This window comes from Phoenix dactylifera, chromosome 7 (assembly GCF_051530095.1).
Source record: "Phoenix dactylifera cultivar Ajwa chromosome 7, Ajwa_hap1_PhDact_Kaust_v1.1, whole genome shotgun sequence".
Lineage (NCBI taxonomy): Eukaryota > Viridiplantae > Streptophyta > Magnoliopsida > Arecales > Arecaceae > Phoenix > Phoenix dactylifera.
In genome coordinates, this window is record NC_143196.1 from 10,065,426 (window position 1) to 10,082,491 (window position 17,066).

The 17,066-nt window shown below is 36.9% G+C and overlaps 1 protein-coding gene across 1 annotated transcript in view; it reads left to right on the forward strand.

Moving 5' to 3' along the window:
• The window catches only part of LOC103721640 (Adaptin family protein), a 29,640-nt gene extending 18,423 nt beyond the window's left edge, over positions 1–11,217 (forward strand). Inside the window, exons 9-11 of the mRNA XM_008811929.6 lie at positions 3,833–3,910; positions 8,428–8,571; positions 9,572–11,217. Coding sequence (XP_008810151.3) covers positions 3,833–3,910; positions 8,428–8,571; positions 9,572–10,645 — 1,296 coding nt within the window. The 3' untranslated portion in view covers positions 10,646–11,217. The remainder of the gene's footprint in view (positions 1–3,832; positions 3,911–8,427; positions 8,572–9,571) is intronic.
• The last annotated feature ends 5,849 nt before the right edge of the window (positions 11,218–17,066 follow it).

Sequence of the window (17,066 nt, forward strand, 5' to 3'; positions counted from 1 at the left end):
ACTACTTGTTTGTGGTGGTTGATCAGTTTAGTAAGATGGTATGCTTGATCCACTGCCATCCACCCATAGATAGATGGACAAACTGAGGTCGTGAATCATACCATGGTGCATCTCCTTTGAGGCTAGAATTCCAAGTATCCGTCGACTTGGGATGATAGCTTGCCATACCTCAATTTGCTTATAATTGAGCTATCCATGGTTCTTCTCAAAAATCACTATTTGAGATTAGAGCTGATTATGGCCAGGCCTCGGGCCTAAACTCTATCCATTTTTAATCAGGCTTCGGGCTGGGCCAATGTAAAATTTGATATTTTTTGTGCCTAAACCTGGCTATGTTTGAGATTTGCTTGGCTATCTACCGCAGAATCTCTTTGATTTAGAGTTTATAGTTGGTTCTCCAAAAAATAGAAAGGACGAGGGAGACCAAGCACAGGCTCAAAGATTTTTGGGAACATCATAAAAGTGCATCAACAGGTTGAGGCGTAGCTGCATAGATTACAACAACGTTACAAGGATCGACATGATAAGTATTGCGTGAAGTGCAATTTTCAATAGGGGGAGCTAGTTTGGCTCCATTGAGGGAAAGACAAATTGAAAGGTGAAGGGAGAAAACTAAAGGCAATTTGATATGGTCCCTTGAAAATTCTGAAGAAGAAAGGGGAGAATGCCTTCCAGCTTGACTTACCATCATACATGGAGATGTACTCAATAGTCAATGCTAAGAATTTGAAGTTGTTTGAGCCTTCTATGTTAGATGAAGACCAATGCCAAGAACCAGTGCTGCCATCTGTTGATGACCTATGGATGGAGCAAGAAAAACCATTAAAAGAGGACTGTATTATCGAGAGGAAGGTTGCAGAAACTAGGTGCGGTAGGATCGAGTCTTTTCGGATTGGTCGATAGGATTAGTTTTCGGTTCAACCGCGAGATGGGAAAGCAGACGTTTCTCTATCTTCAGTTTTGATTTAGCGCAAGCTAAATCTTCTAAACTGGAAGAGCTGTAATCCAGCTCCTTAAACTCGATATGGATCATTTTGACTACTACGGGTAGGACTGGACGAGATTGAGGAGCAAGGTTTACCGCATCGAAAAGTTGAATCGCAAACCAAACTTCCGGAGATCATAATTTGGTTATACGACGTTCAATTGAGATAATTTTTTTTTATAAATTTGGGCAACTTTTTGAGATTTATGACGTGACACCTCTCCCTTTAGGGGGCGGCACCCCTAGCGATCAGGCCCAAATTTCTTTGGGGTTTGGAACGGCCGGTCAAACCGAAAGTTTCCTTTACGAGTAAGATTTTGATCGGACGAATCTTCCAATCCGAGAAGAATCAAGCAGAGCGATAGAGAATAGAGTTAATATGGAAGTCGAGATCTATTTTCTAAAAAAATTAAGCTTTTTCAAGTTCATTTCTAGTAGTCATGTCTATTTTCGGAAGGAGAGTTCTATTAGAATTAGGAGAAATTCGACTAGAATTGTGCAAAGGCAGACCTCATCATTATAAATGGAGGTTATGCACATCGGTTTTAGATCAATTAATAAAAGAAAAGGGAACTTAAGCCCTACTTTCTCAATTCTTCCATCTTCTAAATTTTTTTGAGAGATTTGAGTTAAGTGGGTTGAGAAAAATCTTTCTTTCTCCCCATTCGAATCATCGAGGCATAGAGTCTAATGTGAAATATTACTGAAATGATTATGGAACCTTGGGTTCACTAGAAACAAAAATTGAGTAAAGAAAATGAGTGTTGAAGTAAAAGAGAAGAGGGGAAAAGGAACCAAATTATTTATCTAAATGATAAGTAATTTAATCTCATTAGAGACCATCATATAGAGACATAGGCCACACTGTAGCACAAATCTAATGAATCTAGGATTCCAAGTCTGACATATTAATTAGTTTCTTTTAATGTAAGGTTACTTATAGTAGGAACTTGAGAATAAAGTTGACATTCTGAATAGGAATTATTTAATGATCACATGGATTCAAACTTCTAAATTTAGGAAACCAAGACTCTAAGACCCTTCTTCCTACTTTTTAGCCCATTAATGCATCTGAAAATGTATTGTAAAGATAAAATAGAATGACCTAAATGTGCCATTTGTTTTTAGTGCACCGGTCTCATCTTTACATAGTCATAATCAATTTAACCTTGCTCCACTATTGGCTGCTCACTATTTGATGGGGGAATCTAATTTTGACCCTTCTTAATATAAATAATGACAACATGGAGAAGCATTTGAGTGCTGTTGGCATGAGGTGTATCATTGTGTATCGTGCTGAAACAAAAGGAAAAAGGGACATGAGTTCCATTTTGAATTAGCACCACTTGATACCGACCAAGTGGCTCCACCGGTACATCGTATTGACTAAGCGCTGGGTGGTGGTACAGGCCTGGGACAGAGGCATAGCCTGGCCTTAAAACTGTGATCTTGGACTCGATTACTATAGAACTACTATATAATTACATTCAATTGGTGATTGGATGTTGTAAAACAACCGATCCACCATATCATTGATGGATGCATCTTTATATTGAATTTTTTGGTCTTGATTACTGATTCAACAATTAAATGTTAAATTTACACCCAACTGATGAATGGATGTAGTAAACAACTGATCCACCATATCATTGATGGGTGCAACTTTATGTTGAATTTGCTTGATCTTGATTATTAATTCAATGTTTAAATGTCATAGTTAATTGTTTTAGATGCCTTTGATATCAATCATTCATGCTTGATTGTTCAGATTTTGCCATTGATATTCGTGAATAAATGGGAAAATCTTCAGCCATCAATTCCTCCATGTTTATTGATTTTTCTTACCTCTTCAGTCATAATCTCTTTAGGTTGTTGACTGCTCCTATGTTTCTCACATTAATTTCTCTGCATTTCTCTATGTCTGTGTGTATTTATATATGTATATATATGTCCAGAATTTGTATATGGTGCTTCGTGAGTCTGCTTATTAGTTGCAGCCATTACCATGAAGCCTTGTCCCAGATGTTTAAGTTTAGCTTTGTGGATCTCCATTCACAAAAGAAATTAGGCCATCTTTGATGTTATATCAAAAGAAGAGGAGATTCACTACATTCATAAATATCATTATTTAAATCCCTTTACATGCTTTTGATTCCTGGTTGTCAACTTAATGTCAACTCTCCACCTTTTTCTTCGGGGGTTGGGACTGATATTTGCAGTTGTATGCGCGGCTTCCCATATCTGGGATGAACCTGAGTCTTTGGTGTAAGATCAAAATATTCTAATGAACCAGAACACGATAGATCTCTTCCACATCTGTAATGATGAAAATATGTCTCTAAGATGTTTTCAGTTACATTTTTCTATTGCAAAAAAAACATTTTGGAAGTTCAAAGTTGCATTCCTGTTAATGTCATTGACAGTAAATCCACAATTTTGCCATTTAACAATGAACCTTGGTTTTCTGTAATTTAGATTCTAGATTATATTGTCTCTGATGCATTGGTCTCCATGATGTTAATGACAGCACAATTTGCCATTGTATTATAATAAAAAATTAAAAATTTGTGTAGGATGTATTACTATTTTGCTAAAATGCTATAAAATCTTTCAGAAAAATCAACAAATACTGATGTCCTGGTATAGATTTGGAAGTTGTGACTAATTGCTGTATGGGCCAGCATATTGCTATTTCTGTGATTAATGATATAATCTGACTTAGATGTAATGGTGCATGTGATTTTGTACTGCATCTGTAGTTTTCTTTACTAATTTATCTGATAATGTAATTGCATTTTTGTTACTTGTAATTCATATGTGGTTTCTTTTTTTCTTGCTGTTGGAAAGGCTTATACTATATCAGCAATCATGAAAATATGCGCATTTGAAATTGCTGTTGGAAGGAAAGTGGAACTATTGCCCGAGGTAAATCAATATTTTATTTCATTGTCCTTTTTCTTTTGTTAGTATTACCATATTCTTTTATTATTCATTTTATATGAAGTCTGATCATACTCCTTTATTGCTGCTACAAATTTCTTGTTGGCTTTGCTAAGTGTTTAACTGACAGAGCATGCTGAACTTACTTTCTATCTGGAGGAGTAATAACTTGTTTAGGTTACTGGATGGCATTATGAAAGTTCCCTTTTCTACTTCCCATATGTTGCAAGTGTCCAAGTTGAGCTTTTTCTTTGTTCTCAAAAGATAATTTGCTTTATTCTTCCTAGCTTTCCTAATGATAAGATCATTTTGTATTACATAAAATGCCCTAGAAGTACCTTGCAGAAGAGTTGTTGATGTCAGCCTGCTGTTTAAATCTCTTGGTTGCTGAAGAATGAGTTGAAATGTTGCCTCCATTCATTTTCTTTTTTTTTTTTCTTTTTTCAACTGGGGGGGTTGGTGGTTGTAGGGTATTTTGGGGAGAGCCATCTTGTTGTGTATCCCAATGCCACAGACTGCTCCGTAATAAAAAAAAGGGAAAAAGAAAGAAAAGGACATGAAGAGAAAGACTTAGAGAGAGGGCTCCTATTCCATTTGGAAAATGTTGATCAGATGTCAGCTACAACTATATTTCAATGATTGCGTTGCTGACTTTTCTGTGATAGAAAATGTAGATCAGAGCTTTTTTTTTGTTTGACATAGATCAGAGATCATTAGCATTCTGCCACCTATAAGTATTTTATAATTATTTCCTTTCTGGTGCTTAGAATATTGAAAACATGTTTTAATGGTTTATAATATACAAATATATAGAAATTCAGCTTATACTTGTAGTGTATGATCAGGCTTTCATGAAGATGAATATGGATATCCATCACTGATCTGTAAATTTCTGTAGCTGATGCTTTAGCGAAGCTAAGATTTCCTGCCCATGACAAGATCCTGCATTATACTTCTGTATGATAATCTAAAGCAATATGACTAAGGTTTCACTACTCTAGGTCCTAATAGGCACAGACATATCAAAATTGCACGAAATATTCCAATATGTATTGGATATTGATAATTGTAAGATATCACTTGGATACATGTCGTATACTTATTTTGGGTTTCCTATTCTTTTGAAAATGAAAAAGGCTCTAGACATTTCATTGATTCTTTTGGGATCCTTACTGAATACCTCCAAGGATAAAAGAGAGGGCTTGCCTTTATTTTTTTTTCTTTTTTTTCCGTTTTGAGAAATTGACCCTTCAATGATCGATGGTTAATTTTAGAGTCTGGGAAGTTGATGTTATTGCACGAGTATGGGTTTTGTTCTATGGATTTTGAATCATGATTAAATGCTGAATTTATGGGTGTTGATGGCATTGTGGTATGGACTACATTGCTGTGATAATTTACAATGCCTAAGGGATTCTTGTTAACATATATGTGTATGCTATTATTAAAAAAAGGCCCCCTAGTGCATGAGGCTGCTGCCATTGTGGAATTTGGGGAGGATCAGATGTACGCAACTTTACTCCTGTGTGGAGAGGTTGTTTTGATGTTTCGGACCTGTGACATCCAAATTATAGTGGAGCAACCATACCATTGCACGATTGTGTATAACAAATTTGTATGTATTTATATGTGTTTGCTATAGCCATAAGGCAGAAATCCTATCCTTTTTTAAAGATTTGTTGTATAGGCTTACCCATATTGTCATACTTGTGGCCTATATCCATACCCATGATGATCATGCTTTTCTCTAGCATTGACATTTAAAACTTGTATAGCTACAACCTTAATAAAAAAATAGTCTATACATCTTTTATCGAAATAAAGGTCAAAGTCCATTTAAATGGATAATAGCTGTATAAAAAAAGTCCATGTTTCATAATGAGGAGATGCATGTTATTTTGAATGTCACCACATTGAGAGCTAGAATTCAGATCTTGAGGATCAGTACTGCATTGATGGCCTACATACCGTATGTTTCTCAATACGGGGTGGTATGCTTTGATGTGCCTAGAAAGAAGTGTACCAACGTACATGATTCGTATGTATCTGCCTTGATGAGGGGGACATGCCTCAGTATAGGTAATACATCATGATGTAGGCCTAGTTCACCCAGTACTGATGCATATCGAATTCTATGGTACCAGGGTAACCCTTTTGATTGAGAGAATGGAGATCCAGGAGACAATTACACAGGCTTTGGCATAGATAAAGACAAATAAAAATAAGAGCATGATATCAAATCTCTCATAAAGAGGTTGGAGAAGATGCTGAAGAGAGAGATGGAATAATTGACTATTTATACAAAGTATTCTATCAATTGGAGATAAAATAGTTTCACAAAGTGGTTGACATCAAAACTAGCATTATGCTTATCATTCTCCACATAATTCAAGTAATCTTGTTGTGATGTCTTGAGCAGACAGATCAGATCCAATTCTGCATGTCTCAATTCTACCATGTTTTTTGTGGTACAAAATTCTACCATGTTCAGTTGACCATGGATGTGCTGTAGATGTAATCAACTGGGCCAATAGTTTTTGCCTTTCTAGAGTTCCAATTTAGATAGTAGGTGCTTTTCTCCAACCTATCAGAATGCTGGTAAAGTTCTTCAGGTGAACAACTGTGAGAACACTTCTAATTTCTGCATTTTGTGGGCATGAATTTGTAGAGCCAACAAATGGTGCCAGTGATTAAAATATAATGTTTGAATCTTCTTGGTTATTATAGTAGTTTTCTTTGCATATTCTTGAAGCTGGTGTGAGTATTTATAGGCTTGTTTGTTGAAAGCAGTGTTTGAAGAAGTGGCAATGGTTGTAGTATTTCTCCTTTGATATTATTTTCAGGGTTCTTTCCACAAAAATTGTTTCCAAACTCCTAATACTCTTGTGATTGTGATCAGTCGCTTGAAATGCCTTCTCTCTAATCCTTCAGGCTTCTATTTCTCATCTTGCATGTCATGCATGTGAATATGCTCTTCCTCCCGTTGTCGGTCGGTCTCATCTTCTGGACTGTGGGTGCACTTGCAAGATTGAATATTTATATGAGAATCTAAATGCTTTTCACTGGTTTAAGAAAATGTCAGCGTGTTGTCATAATTCGAAGCCATTAACCTTGTACATTGTGGCAGCACAATGGTTTAGCTTCCTACCATGCATTAATAGCTACATCCACAAGTTGCCATTGATGAGATTTAACTTTGACACCAACATGATGCTAAACAGAGAGGAAACAATCAAGAATTGTTATCTAAAGGTAATGAATGAGAAAGTGAAGGCAGACTGACTATTCTGAGATAAGACTGGGAACTCTGAATCCATATTTGACTTAAATTTTGTCTCTTGTTCCCACTATGTTTTTCCCTTTACTTATAAGATACAAAGAGCAAATATAGAAATGCTTTTCTAGTTGAAATCTATCAAGAGTATAACGACAATCAAACTCTTTTCTATATTCTATATAAAAACACTTATAAATTTCTATCCAAAAGCAATGATAGATTTTGAATCTAATAGAAGAAAACATGATCATCTACATTACGCTCTAATGGACTTAAAATATGATTAAATTTTCAAAAGTCGGAAGAAAATAAATTACTGCTGTAGCTTTCAGCCTTTTCTGACCCAAGAAAAACTGGGATTTTGTCAAGGGTCATGCGATATCAAATTCCAGATCTCTAAAAGACCTTTCTATTGAGTCTCATCCATTTGATCTGTGAGATCTCCAAACTACAATTTTAACATGAATCTTATATAAAAATTATAAAATTATACTATATTATAATTTATGTATTTGTAATTTAATACAATTCAAAAGCCTGACTTTATACAATGTAATAATATGTGCCAAATATTTAATCTCAAAACATTATAACATCACTGTCGTAACTAATATATTCATATAGATAATTTTCATGAATTTTCATAATTAATTTCTTGTCAATTATTGCTTTTGGTTATATTTCCAATATATCTGCATTTGCGTGTGCACTTTTACTAGTAGATATAAAGCTAGCAGTGCTTGTATAATGGGCTTCACCTTTATTTTCTTTCTATAGTGATAAATTTTATTCGAAGTTTCCATTTAGTTTGCATTATTGAACTTCTTCCTACAACAGGAAAGGTTGGCTGTTTTCTTTTAACTTGGATCAAGTTCTTGCTTGCTTATCGGATCTGTTATGTAACTGAATATGTTTTATAACACCAAACCATTCTCTGTGTTCATATAAGAACATATGAAGGGTCACATCAGCAAGGATTGCTTTCTTTTTCTCCTGTTCTTTAATGATTGAGTCTGCAGCAAAATCATTTTGGTAACTTATGTGATTACTCTACTTCCCAATTAGCTGGGAAAGGCTTGATGATTATGATTATGATTTTGATTCTTTTTGGATTAGTCTCTTAACCATAATTGTAGGTTTTTTGCTGATTGACTAAACTATACTTGAATTTTATCTCTTAGAATAGTTTATGTATTTTGATTAACCTTCTGATCACTTGTTACAGTGTCAATCCCTGATTGATGAACTATCAGCATCACATTCAACAGACTTGCAGCAGCGTGCATATGAGTTACAAGCCTTGTTGGGCTTAGATAGCCAAGCTGTTGAAAGTGTGATGCCATCGGATGCAAGCTGTGAGGATATTGAGGTCATTATTGAGCACTTTTTGGTGTATTTACTTTATATCTAATAGTTATGATCATACATGGCTGATTTCTATAGAAGGCTATTTTTCTCACTTCACTTCTACTTCAGTCCATACATGCTGCATATGCTTTTTTGTGTGGGCAATACTTATGATAAACTGTTTTAAGACGTCTAATAGTATGCATGATAGAGAATTTATTGTACATGTGTAGTCATGTTGCCAATTCTTGTTCACATGTAGGCTGTGGGGTATCTACATGTTATAATCTAATCTGCTACCTTTTCTGCTGATTAGATGTTGCATGTTGGTTTTGCACTTGTTTGTAGCTTGGAAAATTCTGTGTGATAGTTTTTGTCGGCACAGAAGTTGAAAATGAGTCCAATAAGTTATATGCAAGCAAAAATGGTGAAAGAACAAAAGTGGTTCTCCTTCAATATATGGTTACATGTTTATATCATATCCTCGTTCCATCTGGTAATGAATATAAATTGCATATTGTTTCTCAGCATTAAACTGTTGGAATCTCAGCTAGTTTTATCCTTGACGAAAATTATGTGATGCCTTAGTTGAATATGGTAACACAGTAATCTTAAGAATTGTATTTGATGAAAATCTTTGAACTTGATTTGTGCTGTTAATTGATGGCATACAATCCAGTGAACAAAACGTTCAGCTAGATTAGTTTCTCGCTGTTTAGCACATCTCATTTCTGACAGCGGCTTATAAGTTGTCATGAAATTAACTTGTAATCCGATCTAATACATCATCATACTTCTGGCTGTATGTTCTTGGTAATGTGGTGTCACTGTTAACTAACAGCGGCTTATAAGTTGTCATGAAATGAACTTGTAGTCTGATCAAAACATCATCGTACTTCTGGCTGTATGTTCTTGGTAATGTGGTGTTACTGTTAACTATTGCTGCTCCTTATTGGTCCTGCACCCAAGCCTGGCAACTGATCAGTATTTTTTTTATTTTTATTATTTTTTTGTTATTGCAGATTGATAAGAACCTCTCATTCCTTGACAGTTTTGTGAACCAGTCCATGGAAAAGGGAGCAAGGCCTTATATTCCTGAGAATGAACGATCAGGCATGTTCAATATTGGCAATTTCAGAAGCCAATACCAGCATGAGGCTTCTAGTCATTCTCTCAGGTTTGAGGCATATGAGCTTCCAAAGCCCTCACCTCCACCAACCATCCCTCAAGTTGTACTTCCACTCCCAACCACTGATCTAGTTCCAGTGCCTGAGCAAACCTACCCTAGAGAAACCCACCATGCCCCTAATCTTCCATCTGCAACTGATGCCTCATCTGTTGATTTTGGAGTTAAACTTCGGCTTGAAGGTGTTCAGAGGAAGTGGGGTAGACCTACATATTCATCACCCTCCGCATCTTCTAGCTCAAGTACTCAGAAGACAGCAAATGGGGCTACCCATCTTGATGGACGAACAGTGAGCTCCCAAACACGAGATAATTTCTATGATTCTAGGAAACAGCAGGCTGAAGTTTCAGCTGAAAAGCAGAAGTTAGCTGCTTCTTTATTTGGTGCTTCAACTGCTAAAAGTGAGAAGAGACAACCGCCTACCCACAAGACACCTAAGGGTGTTCCAACGACTGCAGAGAAGCCAGCTGTTAAAGGAGCCATTTCATCTTCTGAACCTCCCAAGGAGAAGACAGTTCCTTCTTCCCCACCTCCAGATCTGCTTGACTTGGGTGAACCAACTCCAGCAAGCACTCCATCTATAGATCCCTTTAAGCAGCTGGAAGGGCTCCTAGGGCCAACATCAGCCCCCTCAGCTATTGATCACTCTTCTGCAGCTGGTCCTAAAACACCAGATCTTATGGCACTTTACACAGATACTCCACCAGCTGCGGTAAGCTCTGGTTCCTTAAATCCAGAACTGGCTGACATATATACTGTTAATAAGAACTCGCATGGAACAACAAATGTGGCAGCCATGAAGAAGGGCCAGAATCGCCAAGATTCCTTGCAGAAAGATGCAACTGCAAGACAGGTGGGCGTGACACCAACAGAGAATAACCCTAGCCTATTCAGGGACTTGCTGGGCTAGAGAAGGAAGCTGGGGTGACCCCTATGTTGTGACAAAATATATAGAGTTTGACTGGAATCCAAGTGGATGGTATACCTTCTGGCTATGCTGGATTCTATCACATCTGAGTGTACTGAAAATTGATTATTTGATTGATACGGTTGGAAATTTCGAGCTCTTGGTGGAAGAATGCTTGGTTGAAATTTATAGAGGACGTCATGCGTGTTGGTGGGGTAGTCCTTGTAATTTTTCTGGGACAATGTCACGTTCGGTGGTCAAGGTGTATATGCAGTCTGTGTAGTGAAAATGTTTATGCACTTTTGCTTAGTAGAGAGGGGGAATCGGTGCACTTGAGGAGGAATACGCTGGTGAATAGAATGGCTAGATTTGTTGAAATGCTTGCAATGAGAACTGTATTTTTTCCCACCTAGTTGAAATAAATTTTAAGACCTTTCAGGAACATTTTAGAATAAATTATTGGGCTTTTTATGGACTCTTTTTTTTTAAAAAAAAGCTCAGCTGTAATTTTCTGGCCTTGAGCTTGGATTGAACTGATGGACGAATGCAATGGAATTTCTACGTAGGTTTCTGAAGTGCTTCCGTTGCTGCCATACAGGGATATAGGGACATCGTAAGGTAACATGGATGGCAGTTTTGGCACCAGAGAATTCTTGTGTGTTGCTCGTCAATGGACCTTATTAGCGTGCATAGAAATGGTAAATTTCGTTCTGTTTTAGGCAAACCATTTTACTCCGTTGGTAAGTCGGTTATGGATTTTGGCAGTTGATAACTCCAAAAGCTTCAACCCCAGGTAGATTTCAAGGTAAATTGGCGTCTTAATCTCTGATATTAGTTACAACTTAATAAAATCTTTTGGTCTCCCTGTCCTTTTGTCCTATGGTTGCTGCTATTGTTTCTGTGACTTCTGGAACCGGATGTTTGGCTGTGAACTTCTGAATGTCATAAAGATACTACAATAGGCTTTTGAGATTTTTCACCCTAGTCATTTACCGTGGGCTGCGAATTTTGACTCGTTACAATTTTGAATTAGTATCTTTTAGAATTTCATGAGATCTTTAAACATATAACTAAATAAAGCCATGTGATATGTTTTCTTTCTAGAAGGGAGGAAGGGAAGATTTTGGTATAAAGAGAATATCAGCTTTCTTGAGCATGACTTTAAGGGGGTGTTGCATATCAGTGATGACAAGATCAAGGATGATGTAAGTGAAGATGATGCTGTTTAGTTGCACTCTATTAATCTTACATGGTAGTTAGGGGTGCAATCGAACTGAGTTGAGTAGCTAAAGGTTTAAGCTTAACTTGATTTAAAATATTTAGGCTTGAAACTCAAATTGATATCAATCAAGCCTTAATATCCAAACTCGAACTCGACTCGATCAAAAAAAATAATTGGAGATCTACTCAACTTGACTTTAATATCAATTGAGCCATACTTGAGCTCGAGTTCAAGCCTTGGTCATAACTAAAGAATAGAGTTAAAAGTTAGGAGATGGGTCAAACAAAAATATATATAAATATTATATTTTTGAAATATTAAAGTAATAATATATATTATAAACAAAATATAATATTATTAAAAATATATATTTGATTAGGCTTGCGAACCTTCGAGCTAAGTATTTTGCTATTGGAGCTCGACTTGAAAAACTATTCTAGCTACTCGAGCTCAACTCAAGCTCAGTAATAGTTGAGTCGAGTCGAGCTTGGCTTCGAGTCAAAGCTCAAACAGCCCACGAGCTGCTCGACTCATTTGTACCTTTAATAGAGTAATTTCAAATCACCCTTACTCATATATTTACCGCCCAACCCAATGATCCTAAACCCATTCTTGAGGATGGGTTTCCATGATCATCCGAGAGTAGTGATTGGTTGAAATTTGGGAACAAAAATACCTCTAGTCCAACAAAAAAAATTAGTATATCAGTATATCATTAATATATTATGTTAATATTATATATATATATATATTATATTATATTGATATTACATATATAGTATTTATTATATATTATATATAAGATATTATTAATTATATTGTGATTATATTATTATACAATTATACTTTTATACTTATAATAAAAATATGTTATTATACTTTATAATATATTATGAAATTATTTAATATATTACTTCTATTTGCCTTATTTTTAATCAAAATATATATTTGTATTAAAATAATAATATAATATATATAAATGAAAATATTAATTTATAATAATAATCAATATATTTTTATTGGGTTAATTATTTTGCTATCAAAATTATTTCTGATCTATCCAAATAATTCTGCATATAAATTTCATAGACCTACTACTAGCAATTTATGTGTATTTTTTTGTGATTTATTTGAGAATTTTATTTAGTAGTTGCTGTTGTCGATCTTCTGTTTACCTAAAAATATGCTAAACAGATCGTTGTTAGAACCGACAAACAAAGTTTAATTTAATTATACTCTTACCCTTTTCTACTCGAAGAATAGTGGTCGTAAGAGTCGATCCACAGGAAGGCGATTGGAGTTGCATAAAAATTAAAACGTTCACTCGGATTCAAAATCGATTTTTGAATGATAGAAGAAAAACATTACTTTAAGGATGTTAAATGATTCTTTGGTTTACCAGAGAATATTTTTTTTATTTAAAATTAACAAAAAGCAGGTACTTAGATTCAAAGAACATTTATATATTTAACTAATCAAAGAAGAGCTTTTGCATAAATTAAAATGGATAAAAACAGTGCTAAGAAGATCAAAGCCTGGAACATAAATTGCATAAAAGAAAATTTAATATATTGCATAAAAAGTAGAAATTAAACTGAACCTAGAATATGGATTGCATGAAAGAAAATTGATTGATTTCATAAAAAGGAATGATTACAAAAAGTAAATAAAAATTGAAGATGAAGCCTAAAGCTTCTTTCTTCTGCAAATAAAAATAAAATAAAAATAAGAAAATTTTCTTTTCTCTCCCTTTCTCTCCCACGGTGGATCTTCAACATAAAATATTTTTTTTTTCTTTCTTCTTTCCAAGAACAGAGCATCCCCTGTTCTTTTGCCCAACTGAGCACACCCCCTCTCCCCTCTTGAACCAGCCGACCCGCCTCCCCTCTTGCTGATGACTCCCTCTCCTTTTATAGATCAACCCCCTAGAAGGAGGGGGAGGATGCTTGGGATCACGGAAGGAAGGAATCGGATGCATGATTAGATGCTTGATCAAGGCAGAGGCGGACTCGGAGGCTTGACTGCAGCGTGATCCGTGGAGTTCGGATGCGGAGGAGGATGGATCGTCCGGGGACTGCGAGGAAAAATCGCTGGATCAAGGGCTCCTTGTAGCTGCTGGGATCACGCACGGAGAGGTAACGAACGCGATACAGGTGGAAGAAGAGGTGGAGGAGTTTCGGAATGGCTGGATGAAGGAGAATAATCCGGATTGGATCTGGGAACGGGATGCTTCACGGTTGGCCACGGGATCACTGGGAGGAGCCGGGAGCATGAAGAGGACAGACGCAATCAACGAGGCTTCACGAGCGGCTAGGTCGCGGATGGAATCCGGAAGGATGGGCGCGATGCTTGGATCACGCTTGCAGTCAGACAGGCGTGAGATCCTTTCTTCTCCCCTGTTTCCGCAGGGGATGAAGCTGGAGATCTTTGAAATGGGCGGCCAGATGCGATGCTTGGATCACGCTTGAGGGGCGCTGATTCGGAAAGGGGGCTGATTACGAACGTGATGGAGGTTGGGATCACGGGAGATTGCATGCGTTGGTGATGCTGAAACGGAGGAGGAAATGCTGATGTGAACGCATTGGGAGGCTTGAAATCAGGCGTGGAAGGCTTTGGACGCTGATATCACAGGAAGGATTTGGCTGCGGCTGGAACGCGGGATGAGCTCCATCACGTGAAGATGCTGGCTTGACTTGAGCTCGGACATGTGTTTGCTCAAAACGGCCGCAAGGAACAGAGACGAGCTGGACATGGGGACTGCATGGCTTCGGTTGGGACCTTCATCGCGTGAAGCTTGGAATGGGCTGATATGCTGAGGCATGGCACGGCACGGGCTGTTGCTGGCTGGCACGCTGGGATGAGCTGAGCTCAAGCCCAATGTTATTGGGTCTCTTGGATTACTTGCACTTAAACACAAATACAACGTTAGTTAGTTAAGTTTATCATTAATGATTAGCTATAATACTAATTAAGATGGTATGACGATTGCACTTTTGTGCTCTCATCAGTTGCAAAATATATGGAATATACTGGGATAATTTTGGTATTATATGGTTAGTGATCTTGAATTTTTATGACATAACAAATAGCTTACTTGTGGATAACCGAAGATCTTTGATCACTGAAATATAGCACACCAAATATGGTGATCTTAGATCATCGGGATCAAATTACCCTAGGATGAAGAGCGATAGGGATTTAAGATCCCCATAGTGATTCCATTTGGATGACTAAATGATACCTAACTGAATTGGGCAAAATGCTATCCACATTCATCCAAATGGAGGGCTAGATCTAAAATTCATGTGGATTTTCCGTTCCTTTTCTTAGGGAATAAGAAAAGGAAACGTATAAGGTTAAACACATTTTGTTTTGATCCTCTTAAAAGAACAGGTCAGTTCCACTAAGATGTAAAACAACATGCATGAATTATGAAATTCAAATGCAAGAAAGACATCTAGCCTGAACTTCCTTTGAAATCTCCGAAGGCCTATCGGAAACTTCCTGTAGGATTGCCTGGATGAGATTGTGCTAGCGGTAGAGAGGGACAGAGTGGAAGCACGAGAGAAAAGGGCTGAGAGGGTAAAGGGTCACGGATCAGGCCTGCAACACCATGTTCTCCCCCTTTCCCTTTAGTGATCTTTTCTAGGATTGATCCGTCGAATCTACTTGGAAGTTCCACGTATGTCTCTTTTTTTTTTTTATACTTTGACGGGTACTTAATACAATGTGGGTGCGAATACACCCAATAAAATCAAAAAATATAGGCTCGCGAAGTGCTTGTGGAATCTCTTATTCTCTTGACCACAGATTGTATCCGGAGTGATGGGCTGTATAGGCAGCCACCAAGTCGGCCGTCCCGTTGGCTTCTCTGAATACATGCTTGGCCTAGAAGGCCACTGTTCCATATATGTTGTTCGTTGGTTGGATCATGCAGAGGGTGTTTGGAGTTCGGTAAGCGGAGCCTTACAAAAAATTTGCAAGTATGGGTCAGCTCACACATTTGGATACTTTTAGCTCAAACTATATAGAAAATTGAGTTCTTATTAGGAAGCAATTTAAGGCTACTTTGTTGTAGATCAGCCCACAGTCAAAATGCCGGTGGGATGAATTGTAGCTGCTTGAGTAGCTATATTAATTAAAAAAAGAGACTCTATACCATCTCAATCAAAGCCATAGCACACCACCCGATTTCATTATTTCCCTTCTCTTCGATGCTTAATCCCAACATTGCCTCTCTCCGAATCTCCGTGGCTATGTCTTGCCAAACCTTTCCACACACTACAGGAATAGTGACTTTTACCGGCATTTTTTCTTACCTCTACCGACGCTTATTAGCGTCGGCTAAAATACCGCCGACGCAACAGAAAGCGTCGTAGACGTGTCACCGATACCTGAGTGGGAAATATTTTTGCCGACGCAAAAGGAAAGCGTCGGCAAAACCATGGATTTACCGACGCTTTATAAAGCGTCGGTGTAGCTTCCTTTTCCGACACAATTTAGCGTCGGCATAGACTACAACTCGCGGGTGTGGTAAAGTTGGAGCGGTTTTTGCCGACGCTTATAAGCGTCGGAGAAAGTGTTTTAGCCTGTAAAGCCTGGTTTTTAACGACGCTTTAAAGCGTCGGCGTAGAATTTTTTTTTTTTAAATATATTAGAAAAACACATGCATATCATAAATCAACATTTACAAGAATATGAACCTGCATTACATATACATCAATATAAATATTCAGATCATTCAAAACATTCATATTGTCATATATGATTAAATTTACACAATAAGTTTAGAATTACAATGTACTTTGAAAAATATAAAAAAGATACATATAAAACTCCTTAAATAACAGTCTAAAAAGTATCAGGGACCGGATTCAGCACCATCATCATCTCTACGAGCTATTGAAGTATCAAGAATCTACAAACAAAAAAAGAGAAACTTTAGAAGTTAGGAATATGAAAATCATTAACTCATGCAAAATAAGTGATAATTATGTAAAAACATCTAATATATATAGTTATTTACCTGAGAAGGAAGAAATCGCTGTAACATAGATGAAATATACTCAAGCTGAGACTGCAAAGTTTGTTGGTTCTGCTTCAACTCCGCCAACTCTGCCTGATGGCGATCCTTCATATCTTCAATTGTTGCCCGAAGTCTACTAACTTCCGCATTGCTACTGCCTTCTCCAGCATTTCTTG